The sequence below is a fragment of the Perna viridis genome, chromosome 9, assembly GCF_037379345.1.
Source record: "Perna viridis isolate PV_CMFRI_1.1 ecotype Kerala chromosome 9, ASM3737934v1, whole genome shotgun sequence".
NCBI lineage: Eukaryota > Metazoa > Mollusca > Bivalvia > Mytilida > Mytilidae > Perna > Perna viridis.
In genome coordinates, this window is record NC_142453.1 from 12,270,255 (window position 1) to 12,287,128 (window position 16,874).

At 31.9% G+C, this 16,874-nt stretch overlaps 1 protein-coding gene across 5 annotated transcripts in view; it reads right to left on the reverse strand.

Annotated features, from left to right (window-relative positions):
* LOC148606801 (uncharacterized) overlaps nt 1-16,874 on the reverse strand; it is a 30,176-nt gene that overhangs the window by 6,822 nt on the left and 6,480 nt on the right. For 3 of the 5 annotated variants that reach the window (XM_088546648.1, XM_088546647.1, XM_088546650.1), the window contains 18 exons: nt 14,494-14,671; nt 13,764-13,942; nt 13,309-13,452; nt 12,233-12,394; nt 10,934-11,049; nt 10,429-10,558; nt 9,780-10,062; nt 8,363-8,407; nt 6,529-6,732; nt 5,489-5,720; nt 4,888-5,056; nt 4,169-4,399; nt 3,412-3,558; nt 2,817-2,985; nt 1,894-2,055; nt 1,259-1,419; nt 854-1,035; nt 359-494 (listed from right to left, as the gene is read on the reverse strand). In XM_088546648.1, the coding sequence (XP_088402774.1) occupies nt 359-494; nt 854-1,035; nt 1,259-1,419; nt 1,894-2,055; nt 2,817-2,985; nt 3,412-3,558; nt 4,169-4,399; nt 4,888-5,056; nt 5,489-5,720; nt 6,529-6,732; nt 8,363-8,407; nt 9,780-10,062; nt 10,429-10,558; nt 10,934-11,049; nt 12,233-12,394; nt 13,309-13,452; nt 13,764-13,942; nt 14,494-14,671 (3,030 nt within the window). The remainder of the gene's footprint in view (nt 1-358; nt 495-853; nt 1,036-1,258; nt 1,420-1,893; nt 2,056-2,816; nt 2,986-3,411; nt 3,559-4,168; nt 4,400-4,887; nt 5,057-5,488; nt 5,721-6,528; nt 6,733-8,362; nt 8,408-9,779; nt 10,063-10,428; nt 10,559-10,933; nt 11,050-12,232; nt 12,395-13,308; nt 13,453-13,763; nt 13,943-14,493; nt 14,672-16,874) is intronic. The other 2 variants (XM_088546651.1, XM_088546649.1) reach the window with 1 other exon arrangement.

Genomic DNA, 16,874 nt, shown 5'->3' on the forward strand with positions numbered 1-16,874 from the left:
ATCATAGTTTTCTATAAGATTCTTTGTATTTATGGAAAGAGTACACCACTCAGACATTCTTCCTTTCATAACTTTCTATTTACCAGGTCATCAGTTTCACGTTTTTTTTTTTTAGTTCTCATTAGCAAATCGACGTGGGGTTTATCCTTGAACAGTAATATGGTGAATAAGACAATAAACATCCATGGTCACACATGGATTCCATGGATCAAAAGATTTTGAAGACAACATTTTGGTTCAGTATAATTAACATTTGTCGGCTGTTTATTCAGAAAACAGTAAATTCATTACCCCTCAATACCCACTATTACATTTGTATGTCAGGAAAAAAGAGGAACTACAGTAGATTATTACTTACAAGTCGAGCATTTTTATCCCACTTCCATTTTCTGAAGACTTCATCAACAGGAAAGTTGGTCAAATCTTCAAGGATACCTTCTGGATACTGACCTTTAAATATTGGTAACTCGTGGGTCCCAGACATCACAGAGTTTCTGTTCAGAAGAAAAGACAACATTTCAGCCAAATATCTTGTGTGGATTGTAGTTAAAGTACATAAGTACCAAATTATGGTAAAAAAAAACCAAATTATTAATATTTCAGTGGATGGAGAAGTAACTATGGTAATTGTTCAACAGTACAAATAAATCTCATCTAAATCAAATCCCTCTCGGACTAAAAATATTTGTCTGGTTCAGGCATGTTCAAACTGTATAAACATGAATGTGACAATACTTAGGAAGATGTCAGGAGTAGAAGATTTTAGTTTATTCAGTCTTTAGTATAAACAAGTTTCATTGTACATGTACATGTATGCAAAATAGACTTACATGTAACAAATACTGGTACTTACCCCTCAAACAGAGGAACCACAGTCCATCCAATTATCTGCTCTGATCCCAGTGTTAGTTCCTGGTCTTTAGAAGTCTTGAGTTTCCCAGGGGCATCATGTTCAACTCTGCTGGTATACTTAACATCTAAACCATACAACTGAATCAGCAGGGAGGAGTTCTCATCATAGAATGGGTGTAGGTTCTGAAGGATAATCAATTATCTTCTCAATTCAAAATACTACACTGTACATAAAAATTTTCACAACAAATAAATTCAGCCTTCAAATTAAACCTGTAACCAAAATAAGCAGTAAAAATTATGACTTCAAAATTGACCATGTTGAACTTGTAAGATTAAACTTCAGGTAGAATGGAAAAATGAAAATCAATAGGTTTGAAATATAAAAATCTTAACTTCAACTCACTGTAAATTCATCTGTCCAGATAGGTGACTTCTGAAAACTTTCGAAATCCACTCCTAAGGTAATAAATTTCTCCTCCTCCCCATGTCCCTCAGCTGTGGGAGGCATGGCAATCACTCTCTCACCTGGCTGTATACGGGCAAAACACTGCATATATAAACCCTCTGCAATAATACATTACTTCAAAGCTAAAGGATAATTTTCATTGGAATATTAAAATTACAAGAAAATAAGTAAAAAAAGGATGTGATTATTAGGTTGTGAGTTCGCTTTTAGGCTTAAAGATTCATGAACTTTCAAGAAAAGGTATGACTTATATAAAGGAAACTCTATTTCACCATTGTATTACTATGGGCAAGCCATTCATGTTAATCAACACCTCCTTATTGTTTGGGGTAAAGCAATGTGATATAAATGTCGAGCCCTTGGTAAAACAATGATAAAATGAAGTTTCCATGATTTATTTCTTAATCAGGCACTAACTACCTGCAAAGTTTCCAGAAATTTTCTGCAGTAGTTTCTGAGAAGTAGCCCTTACAAAAGTGTGAAGGAAAGACAGATGAACAGGGCAGAAACAATATTAGGAGACATAATTATAGGAGAGTACCTTATCCAACTAACTTCAAACCAATAATTACCTGGTAAACTATGGGCCTGTCTGATTTTAACATTTATGCCCATTTTAACTCTATATCGAATGGCTTTATCTAGTGGAATGTTGCCTGCAGCTACATTAGAACCATACTTCTTTACATCTAACTTGTCTTGAAGCCATCCTAATAACTCCCCATCATTCTGACCTTAATAACAAAAATATGCCAAACTTTACAATAGGAGTGTTACTAAAGGTAAGCTACTGCTAGATAAGGTTAAAATTCAGTATAAAATGGGCATGTAAAATTTAATATACAGTGAAATCTGTCAAAACCAAATCCTGAAAAATCTGTAAACCTGTATAAACCAGACACTTTTTAAAGTCCCTTTCTATAAGTTTAAATATATTTTGAACCTTGGTAAACTGAACACCTGTTTAAACCAAACCAAATTAAAGTCTAAAAGGGTTTTGTTTAGACATATTTCACTGTAGTATTGATAGAATCTTAGTTTTTACTTTCCACTTTAGGATTTTTGGTAGAATTCATTCATATCTATTTTCATTAAATCTGCACATTTTAATATTGTTTTACCTGCAAAATACACAGAAGGTATGTATTAGTCAACAATATCATGACTTCAAATTTCAATTACTATTTATTAGGTAATTGTAATATTAAAGACTATACACAAATAGAAATTATAAGCACAATTTATAGTTACATATATATGCAAATTTCACCTGAATTAATTGAATTTCATGATAGAGTTCTCATGAAAATGATGTGAATTTCACATGAAATCACATTCATTTCATGTAAAGTAAATGTGAATTTCATGTTTATTTCAGTTAAATGAATTTCACATGAACAATATTTCCCTTTGTACCCATACTGTAAACATAATAATTTAGAGTTCACAAATTAAATGCATATACACTCCTAGTATTTAATCATTTAATTCTTACCAACAGTTTCTCCATCAGCTTGTTGTAATCTCTGTATCATTTCCTTCACAGTTCGTGGATACATCATATGGTCATTATAACTTGTGAATATTCTGTTTTCTGATGCAGTGGGACGGCATGGCTCAGATTTATAATAGCCTATACCATAACTAGGGGCTGGCACATCAGTCTGTAAATAAAAGTATCAAAGTTTTACACATGGATCTTTCAATGCTTACATGGGCCCTTGGCTTGAACAAAATTTTGAATCAACCATTTCATCAAACTATTCCATAACAATATAGATTCCTGGAAATGGAATTGGAAAATATCAGTTTAGGATGCTTTATTAAACACACATGATCCAAAAAATGAGTGTTCTCAAAATGTTGTAAATGTAATATTAATAGTTCTGATAATACAAAGAAAACATATTACTATGGCAAATTCTTGGTAGATTTAAACTACTGTGCAGCAACTCACTTCACATATCTTTAAGATATTTGAATACTCCCAGCCATGCATCAATTTGTAAACCTAATTTAAAAATGTGTCAATCATCCTAGTTACAGATATTCTGTTCATGTTTTGGAGACCATTCACTTCATATATATACCTCTTGGTAGGGTAAAAGACGGACTAGAATAGAAGCCCCAGGGACAACTGGTATATTATCCAAATCCGTAGCTTGATACTTAGGTTTCTGAGGAGGTACACCATTGTGTAAACGGAGCTGATGTCCACCAACGTTTAATTTGTAATTCTGAAACATTAAAAAAATCATAAAAATTCATTGCAGAAAATTCTCTGATCTCTTGGTAAAGAAATGACATACATGTACTTGACATGAAACCATTATAACAAAATCATACAGTTACATACATACCAGTTACATACCAGTTACATACAGTGTTGAAACAATTATTACTGATACAAATGTATTGACAAAATCACATTGGCAACAAACAAAATTATATCAGAACTCACAATATGTTTTTGATATAGATAAAATTGATTTGTCACATTTTTCAGTACAATACATTCCAATATTTTAAAAGTTTTGTTTTAACTCTTGGATTTAGTCAAGGTTAATGATCACAGTATTTGCTATTGTGAAGTATATGTTATTTGACATCCCAAATATTTGAAAAAAATAAACAATAAAAACATTGATGAAATCTGTGTTATAAAAAGAGAAAGGAAATGGAAGTTGAGAACATCCAAAATACTTGTATGATTACTGATCATGGTAACAAGAACAGTAGAAGCCGGAATAAGTTCTTCTCACTTCTTAAATCATTGTGTTCTATAGAACGCATGAATATATGTTAGTGAATCACTCTTTCAAAACAGTTCTTCCATAATCATCTTACATTATCCTTATCAAATATAGGAACAAAACAGCTTCCAATGACAGATATTTCCTCCTTTATAACATCCCAAGTGTAGACTCGGAGAAAAGCAACCATATCTTCTGCCATTTCCTTTCCCTGTTCATTAAATGTTAATCTGAACTGGAACACAGGACTTCTTGCAGACTTATGAAGGTCAGGCAAGGTCAACAGCATTTTAGTGTCATCTGGTGCCCCAATTATACCAGTAACCTATGGTAACAGTATACAAAATGTAGTGTGAACAAAGCACTATTGCTCATTTCACTTAGATCAGAATAAGAACTGGCTTACTTGATGAAGTTTTGCATTTAACTTAAGGAGGTAGACCTAGGGTAAGGGACACAACTCTTACAAATAATCAGAATGTTTGTACTACTCAGCATTTCACATCAATCTTATGTAAACATTAAAGTAACTAAGACTGGTTTCATTCTGTTTCAAATGAAAGCATGACAGGGTTTGGTGAAATTGAATATGATACTAACATATCACTGATTTCAAGAGTTATGTCCCTTACCCTAGGTCTACCTGCTTAAAGTACTGTTTTGGGGTGGATGAGTAATGTAGTTTTATTTTCCAATTAAATAACAAATTCATAATACCAAATGATAGTAGTATTCTCCATTAGTTAAAAAATTAGTTCAAATCAAAGGAGAAACAATCAATTAACTAAGATACATATTTTCTTTAAAACTTACCTTCACAATTGAAGCATTATCTGTAATGAATCGTACACCATCTATATACAAATCAAATTTCTCGTTTCTTTCTGTTGCTGTTTGGTTCATGTCTTCAGCAACCTCTGGCTGATATTCAACCCAAGGTTTATCACTGTCCACCGGCTTAAATCTGATCTTTGGTTTATCTCTATATGGCAAAATACAAAACATGAGTTCCACCTTTTGCACAGATTAAGCATTCACAAAAATTCATATGAACATTCATCTACTTAATTTAGCCATGGTATAAATATATTAAATTTCTAAAAGCTAACTTAAAAAACATAAGAAATTCATGCTATAACTACCATAATAGGTGTTGAAACTTCAGTTCTAGACAGATACATTGTGATTGATGTCACTCATTTAAGAATTTTACTTTCATCTGTTTCAATTTTTGAACAAAATCTTTTTAAAGTTTTAATACTATTTCTTGGGGAGTAAGTAAAATATTGCTATCTGAAAGTATTGGGTTGATTAATAATAAGTCTTCCTAAAGGTTATTCACTTTCTTCAGCCTTGAAATGACAAAGAAGACTGTAACTTAAAGACAAGATAGAGTCTAAATTTTAAAAATGACCTTGGTTTAGGCTTTGGACTTTCTTTAACTCTAGGTGAAGGATGTGGACTTCCTTTGGCCTTTGGTCGGGGACTAGGTTTCGGACTGTAACTTGGACTATGCCTAGTGTCTTTTGGAGGAACCTGGAGGGGAATTCCAGCAGGAAGTCCTGGAGGTCTGGGTCTGTCATCTGGTTCATCTTTGGGATCATACACCATTATTAATAGTTCTGAATGGTATCCTAATATGGTCTCTACAAAATATTTAATGGTATAAAACTTTAGAAACATGTCTTTAGGACATGAATGGCATTGCCACTACTAAAATTAAACAACGTTTTTGGTAAACAGTAAACTAAATACAATGCAGTGATGAAAGTCACATAAACAGTACATATCACTATTGCTAAAGTCACACAAACAGTACAAATCATTGATGCTTAAGTCACACAAACAGTACAAATCACCAATGCTTAAGTCACACAAACAGTACAAATCACCAATGCTTAAGTCACACAAACAGTACAAATCACCAATGCTTAAATCACATGAACAGTACATATCACCAATGCTAAAGTCACATAAACAGTACAAATCACCAATGCTTAAATCACATAAACAGTACAAATCACCAATGCTTAAGTCACACAAACAGTACAAATCACCAATGCTTAAGTCACACAAACAGTACAAATCACCAATGCTTAAATCACATAAACAGTACAAATCACCAATGTTAAAGTCACATAAACAGTACAAATCACCAATGCTAAAGTCACATAAACAGTACAAATCACCAATGCTAAAGTAATACAAACAGTACAAATCACCAATGCTAAAGTCACATAAACAATACAAATCACCAATGCTAAAGTCACAAACCAAATTTCAAATAATTTCTATTGAGAGTTTCCAAGTTTTAGCTTATCAAAAAATTTTAGTCTAATTAGATTGCAAAAATTTTGAAAAAAATTAGACTACAATAATAGACAGATATTCATGTAACAGGAATCCCTGAATTTTCACCAAATTTTGGAAGAAGAAGATTTTAAAAACTCTTACCATCAGAAGATGTTGGTACTGTAGGTGATGATGGATGAGTTGACACTTCAGGAACTTCTCCTGGATGAAGTGTAAATTTAAAATCACCATTCTGAAGTAACCAATGAATATCTATAGAATCTACAGAATCTCGTCCTGGTCGTACCTTGGTCAAATCACGAAGAAACAGTGGGATTCTAGACCAACCAACTGGTAATGCACTTCCTGCAATGGATATGTTCTGCATTTTCAAAGATTTTGAAAAATCTAAGACCTCAGATTTTTTATGCTACACGTAAATCAACTTTGGATTTCAAAAAATGTTCTAAGATCAACATTTTCCATAAAAAAAACATGTAAATGTAGATTATTTTGCTTTTTAACAAAAGGTTTCAAGCTGATCTAAGATTTTTGCCAATGCCCTAACAACTAAGGTTTAAGGAAATACAAGAAATATTTCCTTACAACAATTAGGAATTACTTCAACCAAGTTTACTTAAAAAAATAAAAATAAAACTGCAACCCATTTATTCATATAGTTAATAAAAGAATAACAAAATAACAGAAACCTCATATATAAAGAATTTAACAGAAAAGAAGTGATTGGAATATTCAAGCCAGTGAATAAAGACTCTGTAGCAATGTGAAAAATCTGAATAAAAAAATCACTTTTACAAAAAATACAATATGTTTACTGAGTGTATTATTCTATATTTGAACTTTTCATTTTATGTTAACGTCATCATTGGACTATTGTATAAAAATCAATTTGGATCAAGGTTGTAAGAATTTAGTGGAAAGACACTGACCAATGTACCTACATCTTTTACTCTAATAGGGCTTTTATTGAATAAGTTCTGACATAAATATGCTTATTACTTCTTAAGGGTTAATAGCTTCTAACAAATAAAACTAGAAATTCTACCAGTAAATTTACAAAGTCTATATCCCTCATTTTAAATGGCCTTATATATTAAATCCTTAACTTGGATCATCACCCTTCTCAGAAATTTGGCAATAATTATATTCATGCACATCTACATATAATACACAACCTTCATATAAAATTTTATCAAAATTCTTTGATTGTTTAATGAATTGATAAGACTACAAGCTAAGTAGCCAGACAAGATGATACCTATCTGTACATCTGTGCTAGAATAAATGATCCGCATCATCACTTTGAAAATTGTTTAGACTCTATCCATGACATTTCTTGATTGCTCAATTTACACAAAAAATAATATGACTAAAGAATTATATAAAATCGTTTGTCAAAGATGTGAGGAAAACCTTCAGGAGTCAAAACTGTGGTGTTTTCTGTAAAGCCTAAAAGGAATGTGGGAACTGAATAATAACAACCATGCTGTGTGCTTCATCAATTCCATAAAGTATATATTTGAAACCAGTAGAAATCTAAGCAAATTTTTGACAGAAAAACATGAAGAAGGCCTAAATGGTCTAAAAGTTGCTGATCAAGAAAAAATCCCTTAATTCTATATTAAATACCTATCAACTACTATCAGAGTCCAAAGTTATAAAAAAAACCCTGCAATTTAAGTATTGGCATGCACTTACACAGCCAAAAAAAAGTGCTCATTTCATGTGACTGTTACATGGTAAACATATGATCATTTCTTAAGATTATCATTTGATTCTCAAAAGTTAATTTTAGCTTGGAAACATATGACAATCATGCATGAGTCATATGTTAATCATATGAGGCAAGCCATATGATTCTCAAGGGTGACTTATTTGGCTGTGTATAAAGCTGCAAAGTATATAAATAAGCCATGTATATGATACACCATTAGTATAAATATGGGAAAATACTTTACAGGTGTAAAAAAAATACCTGTGTTGATACCATTATCTGCATATTGTGGACTTATTCTTTGTTCTTTTGATGAAAAAAAAACAACAAATTACTTCATATTTAAATCTGTTAAAAATTTTTGGGGCCAAATAAGTAAGCCCTTAATCTATGTCATCAGGTGTGGGTCCACAAAATTTCAAAGAAATCCTTCAGTCTAGGAATCTTATTAACTGTCATGGTAACTCCTACTGAATTCATGGGCTAATAAATGTCACAAACAGATATTCTCAGCCTTAAGCTTTATTGAAGTATTACTACCTCAGGAAATGACCTAACATTAGTTTCACAGTCGTACTATATAACAACATATAAAAATATACCACATGACAATAAATCTGAATTTTTCATATGTTATATCAGTACTTGAATAGATGCTCATGACCTTTTAATCTATGAACAAAATATATTATTTTTACTTCATTGCTATACATAGAAATTTTTACGAAGCATAAAAAATACCTTGCAAACCATTCCCCCTCAAAATTAACAAAAGTATTTACTTGAAGGATGTAGATCTAGTGTAAGGGACACTCTAGAAATCAGTGATATGTTTGCATCATATTCAATTTCATCAAAGCCTATCAAGCTTTCATTTGAAATAGAATGAAATAAATTCAAGTTACTTTGATGCTTAGATGAAATTGATGTAAAATGCTTTACACAAACATTGCAATGATTTGTAAGAAATATGTCCTTTACCCTAGGTCTACTTCCTTAACGTGCATAGTACCTTCAACATGCCAAGGTCTTCAACCTTTGTGTGCTTAAGTATATATTATAGGTACAGTGAAGGTTTAGTTAGATAATAATCTCAACCACATCTCAACAACAATTGCTAATACACATAACTTTCAGTGATGAGAAAAAGTATACACAAGCGAATGTGCCACAAAAGAGAATCATATGGTTTGCATCATATAATTATCATATAAATTGAGCACCATGTGATAATCATATGTTTCAGTAAACTTATGATAATCCCATGATTATCATATGATAATCATGTTTTTCACAAACATGATCGTCATATGTTTTCAAGCCAAAATCATATGATAATCATATGACTATCATATGATTTTCATATGAAAACCATATGATTATAATATGAATCGAGCACAATATGATTATCAAAAGTGGCACATTTGGCTGTGTATACCAACTAGATCATTTTAAAAACAATTTTCACTTATTCAATATCACTGTTTTATTCATTAGTAGCCATCTTAGTGGATTTTAAGAAAAAAAAATTAAATTCATTCAATTGTAAAATTTGAGTATACTATGTCAGTTATTAAGAAATATATTTTATGAGAAAACTTAATCATGGTTTGACAAAACCACAATATTAACTCAAAGCATACCACACCACAAAAAAACATTACGTTATTAGTCTTACTTTCTGCAAAAGTTCCTGGTTTTGTGTATTCCACTTTAGCTATAGCATAGGGGTTGGCACCAAGTTCTTTCTCTACATCATATTCACCGATATCAAGGTTCTGGAAAATGAACTTTTCGTCCAAGTAAAACACCTCATAAACAATGTTACCATAGTTATCTTTTTCAACATCCAATGAGATTGCTTCTTTTAGAGACATTTTCATGGCAACTCTAACACTGCCAAAGTAGGCTGTAACGTGAAGTTTCAGATATTTAGGGTCAATCTCAGCTACCCAGGGCTCCTGTAAAATCAAACAAAAATAACCAAAAATACTTTGCATTTAATTAAAAAAAAATCAATGAATATGGTATGGTAAAATACAGTTTCTAGTTACAGCAAAATAAATTGATAAAATCACAAAAAAAACACTCAATATTGTGTTCACTGACGCTTCACTTAAGTTGTGTTCAATTAGGATATATTTAAAATAAATTGATAAAATCACAAAATTAAACATTCAATATTGTTTTCACTGACGCTTCCACTTAAGTTGTGTTCAATTAGGGTATATTCACACAGGTAGAAAAATACATGGCCAGCACAACACAATTGTTGAACACACGTTAGGTTTATTCAACACCTTATTCCCACAATATGAATATATTACCCGTTCTATAACTTCTGATGGTATGACAAGCTTCAGTACAATGCATTTCAGACCAACAGAGGGAAGGAATCCAGGTACTGTTGGAGTCAAAGGAGCTGATGGTAGCTGGCTCATCCTGGATACTGCTGGCCTGCAATGAAATTAGTCATGAAAAAAGAGATCAACCGATAAATTGTCAGCAATGATGGCACAAAGTAGTAGCTCATTCAACCAATATGGTGTGTACATTTGTTCTTTTTTCCTCAAAAAGTATAAATGAAGATAGCCAGATAATTTTTTAACAAGCCCAAACACAACATATCTAACAGTAGTGGACATGTTTTTGTATGTGAACAATGACAAGTTCAAATTAAGCATGACCTACATCTCTGCTTTGATAGTAAATTATCACCAGGATCAGCTTTTTCTTAACTCTCTTTTAATGAAGATCGAAAACTCCTATCAGGTCATTTCCATTTTCCATACTTTCTAAGGGTTGATACTTTTTAATACTCTATCTACTTACTGAACCCTCCTCCTGTTAAGGTAGGGAACCTCCATCAGATCTTTGCCACTTTCCAAGTGTATCCATGCCATTTGTACATCTACTGTATATAACTTACTAGGCTCGAACAGAAATACCTAAAATAATGGAAACTATTTTGATTCCTGTGTCTATACTAAACAGTTGTTACACATAAGTCAACTTAAAAAAAATACATTAGGTTGAATTCCGACGGTTACTTTATACTATCCTTTCTGAAAGGAGCCTGTATAACAGAACAATGTAAATAAGTAAACATATCATAATAAAATACTGAAAAATAAAAAAAAAATAGAGGACACACATACTGTTTATCAAATTAAAAAGTAATATTAAACAGAACCTTTAGTGTAGTAATGGTTGTAATTCAAAACTATTCGTTTTTTTTTGTTGTTGTTTTTTTTTTGCTTTTTATATAAAAATATTGTTATAATGGCAAAAATGAAAACTCCCATTGAATTTTACATTTTTGAATAGGGATTTTTCTCAAAATTGCAGTACATAAAACTTGCACTCTGGTTAAAAATGACAAAATCACATTCATAAGTGCAATTATTTCAGAAATTACAGCATGGTCATTTAATTTTTTTTTAAATTTACAGCATTACATCTTTAATAGATTTCAGTCTATTTCATAGAAATATTATACTTGGCTTAAAAAAATGTGCCCCTTACTTAAAAGTTACCGAACTCTTTCATAGATGTGTAATCTCTTGCTTTCATTTAAGGAAGGACTATTTTATGTTTTGGGTATATTCGAAATAACCTCAATCCTGTGGTGCACCCTTAATCCTGTGGTCCACCCTGAATAATCTGTGTTGCAGGTTATTTAGATTTAACAAAAAAAAATATAACAGAAATTCCTTGAAATTTTAGTATCAAAATTTAAAGAGTAAATCATCAAAAAAGGTTGATGAAATCACAGTCACATGATAAAATTTGGGCAGAGATGATGAACAATTTTTTTAATCCAAACAGAAAATGTGTTACTTCAGGAATTAAATTATAAACTTGTACCTCAGTTAATATTACTAACCTCCTTTATAGAAGTGTAATAACTTGTACCTCAGTTAAACGTTACTAACCTCCTTTATAGAAGTGTAATGACTTGTACCTCAGTTAAACATTACTAACCTCTTTCATAGAAGTGTAATAACTTGTACCTCAGTTAAACATTACTAATCTCTTTCATAGAAGTGTAATAACTTGTACCTCAGTTAAATGTTACCAACCTCTTTCATAGAAGTGTAATAACTTGTACCTCAGTTAAATGTTACCAACCTCTTTCATAGAAGTATAATCCCTTGCTTCCATAAACTTGTATCTCAGGAGTTCTACCAAGGCAAGACAGAAATTCTTCAGTACACTATCACTCCAGTTCTGCATAAACAGCTGATCCCATACATACATAACCCCAGGTGTGTCTAACACACTGACGAATCCCTGAAAAAAATTACAATGAAACCTGTCTTAACCCTGACTATACTGACAACCTGTCTTAACTGAATCCTGAATATACTGACAACCTGCCAAAACTGAATCCTGAATATACTGACAACCTGTCTTAACTGAACCCTGAATATACTAACAACCTGTCAAAACCAGAAGTCTCTTTATAGCACTTTACATGTATTTTGAAAATTTGTTTACCAAACACTTGTCTAAACTGAACAATTTCTACAGTCCAAACCATTTCAATTTGGACAGGTTTAACTGTATAAGCCAAAAAACATTAGAACATGATCCCCAAAGTTAAAACAAGGTCAGTGAGATTACATTCCAATTTTGTACCTTTCCCAAACATTTATACCATATACCAGTTTTGCATCTCTAAAAATGAATACCAAAACAAACATGACAACAATGAACATTAATTTAGTATGACCATTTTTTATTGTATCTTGGATATAAAATTTTTCCTATCACCTGTCTCAGATCAATAAACAAGGTCATGAACTTTAAACCACACCCTTTTTAATCAAACTACTTTCACCAATGAAATAATCGTCTGAAAAAAGGCATGTGTACTGGAATAAATAAATATGAATTTAACATAGTTTTTGCCAAAATATTTAATTATAAGGAATGTAACTAACATCTGAATATATTATCTTGTATAAAGAACTATGGTTTGATTCATGCATAACATAAACTGCTTTATGGTTTATTCTGCATAAATTGAATCAAAGTTCTATATACATGAACAATATTCAACATCAATTACATTTCTAAAATAATATTTTCCAATGGTTAACAGTCCAAAACATGAAAATTTATTTTATTTAATCACTTTCTGACATGTTCTTATCAGTATCCAAACACACATGTTTATCAGGTTTCATTGCTTAAACCAATACCTCTCCAATCCATCTTCTAAAAAACACTAAAGGATCTGCTAGTAATTCTATATTCATATTATCTTCCCTCTTACTGCCTGGTGTGGCCTTCAGTAATTCTTCAGCTTTGGCCTTTTCTACACTAATCAGCTGATGTAAAAACTCCTATAATAGGATAATTTAGTCAAGACAAAGAGAGCATACACATGTATATAGTCATCTAGCCTATTAACAAAACTGACTGTAGAAAGTTGTCATAATGCAAAGAAAAGAAAACCAAATCACAATTAAAAGACCATTGATGCCTCATCCTTTTTGATGGATGGTTTCCCATTCAAGCAACAGGATTCATCACTATCAGTTACAGAAAATAAATCATAAAAGATTTTTTTTTATAATAATTGAGATTGAAATTTTTAAATTAATATGGCATTAAAAGCAATTAAAAATTGGAACATTTGAAAACTGTGTTTTACCTTTTTGTTGACCTTGACATTAGTGGTTGCTATGGATTTGAGGTGAGTGTAAAGGTCAGGGTCAGACAGCATCAAAGTATTCATCACTTGTTCTGCTATAGCAAATACCTGTGGCCAGGTTGGGAAACAACTTGAGTTCAAAAGGTCAAGGTACATAGCAACCTCATATACATGTTCTCCTGAAAGTAAGAAAAAATAAAAATTACAAACTTTATAGAATAAAGCCAATGCAAAGACATTAACAATGTGGTCTTACAGAGAAATATCCCTTATATAACTTTCAGAAACAACTATTTGTTTCAAGTGTGTGTATTTTATTACCCAAGATAGGCCATTCAAAATTGATTTCTTTGTTTTCATGCCCTTATTCAATCCTTCTGAAGGTGCCTCATCACCAATTTCATTGCACTTTAAATAACATAAAAATAAAAAAAATTATGTTGGTCTACAAACAATGTAAAAAGCACCCTTGTCACTTTTAGTAATAAAATGTTAAAGAAATGCCCCCGCTCCTTGTTTTCATGAAAAAAAAATTGCCCAAAAACCAAGGAAAACTATTGCATGGCCTAAGATAATTAAATGTCTGGATTTGTATTATCTTTGATCTCTGCTAACTTCTCATGTATGTGTTTTAAGTTTTTTACTCTGACTTTGTAAAATTTTTTTTCAAATATACCGGTAAGTTAAAAAACAACTTAAGAACTAAAAGTAAAGAAATAATGGACCATACCAATCTCTGAGGTAGTGTCAGAACTGCGTTGGAATGATAATTGAAGTGGAAACAGCCAATGAATCAAATAAGGTTCATAACTCCTGTCATACACATAAAGAACATTCAATGCCCGGCAGGACTCTTTAATATGGGAATCTGACTTGTATGCTACCATGCTGGTTGTTTTGTTGTATGTCTAATGAGGAAAAAATGTAAAATATTTAAATAATTCATACATAAAAATGTCATGTTATACACATAAACAGCATCATAGTTGAGGCAATGTTCCAGGTGTTAAAACAGGTTAAATGCTAAATTTTATTTAAAAAACTTTTCTGAAATAAGTGTTATCATTCCTCTTCAGAAGCTAAATTTTCGACAAAATTTTCACAATTCAAACAAAGAGTAATCGGGGGAACCAAGATTCTAGGAGAAGTCATAAGAATGTAATCCAGGGACAATGACCCAATAGAAAACAGACACACACAACAAAGAACATAAAGTAACTAAAATCATACATACAAAGTAACAAATGCAAATGAGCAACTCGAACTCCACTAAAAACTGAGAGCACGGAGCAGGTGCATTGGTAGGGTAAGTGTTCTCTGCTTTTCTGAAAACACCTGCCGAGTTGCTCATAAAAAGCCTAGTCCGGAGTAGATGAAAGAGGACAAGAAAACTATAACACGTTGAACAAATCAGTTTTCATGGTGCAGATGGATACACCATAACGATCCACAAGTTCATAATGATGACCATAAAACTTTTGTAACAATGACTTCAATCTTGAAGGAATATAACCCTGTTCCAGAAGAATTGTAAGAAGTCTAGCGTGATACAAAAGGTCTGTGTAGTTACGGCAAGCTCTGGCGTAACGTATGAGTTGTGATATGAAAACTCCATATGCAGGTGCCGACAATTCTGAATGAAAAGTAATCATGTTTGTCGTAAAGTTTTGTCAATAGTTTTCCTTTACCATCGATCTCTAAGTGTAGGTCAAGATATGCGGCTGAGTTCACAGTAACTGTAGTATCCTTTATCTCAAGTTTTTTGGGGTAGGCGCAATGTTTCAAATCCCCAAAACTAGGATTGTTTAACAATAATACATCATCTATATAGCGGAAACTGAGATTAAAAGGATCCAGCTAAACGATGTTCTTTCTTTCGGATCAGATCAGCTATAAAGTCAGCCTTTATAATAGTGAAGAATCAGGTCAACAAGTAGAGGAGCACAATTTACAATTTGTTCCATTGGAATGCCAACTGTTTGTAGAAAAAGGCGTCCACCACACTGGACAAATATGTTGTTGACAAAAAATTCCAGCATTTTGAAAACATCATCTTCTGTACATTTGGAAGATGATTTGGAATTATTTTTTTACAAAGTATGTGCTACCAAGAACTATATATATATATCTATGGTGTACCATCTTTTTTGGAGAAACAACGATGTATAATGTTTTTGAGTTTGAATTTTATCTGAGTATGGGGAATAGAAATATAGTGTTGAAAAATCATAGGTTTAAATGCTATTATATTCAGATAATAATCTTGAATTGATGGTCTCCAAAAGATCTTTCGAAATTTTTCAGAATCAACATTGAATTAATACCACTATAGGAGTAACAAGTATCGTGATAGGACCGGAGACCCTCTTTGACAGCTGTGAGTATAGAAGTTAAAAGTTTTGGAAGAGGTTTGGTGGTAAGTTTTGCAGATCCAGCTATGTAACGTTGTCTGTATGGATTCATGTGGAGTTTAGGAATCCAGCACATAGATGGTCAATCACAATTATCATCTTTAGTAGAGAGACAGATTTATGGTTTTCCACGATCTCTTCTTTGGAGAATGTATAGGCAGTATAGGTCTTATCACTGCTACTATTTCCTATGTCTACCTCTGATAATAAGCACTGAATGTAATAAGTTTTGCAGACAAAAAACAATGTTGTTTTGGGTTTTGTCTGTTGGTATGACATATTTGTCATGTATAGCAGACAATGTTTTCCGACTCTGAAAACTGATGTAGCAATGACACTCATTGATCTACTTAAAACTTTCATTCGTTTCAAAACTAAAGATCTCATGGCCTTACCTACTCTCACAGAGAATCAATATTTTCTTGTTCTCATTTTATCCATTTTCTTGTGTACACAGCCATCTGTGCAGGCATTAACAGCACATCAACTTAATATTCATATTTAACTGGTTCATGTAGGTAATTGACATTAATTAAACTAATACCCTATCAGCATGTAATGTACATTTGACTTGCATTAGGTGAATACCCTTAGGTGAGGTCACTAGCCTCCATCAATGTGTATTAAATGTGGATTGAAATGCAAAGTATGATTAACTTATTAACTAAACTTAAACAAATGACACTCAATTTCCACTAAA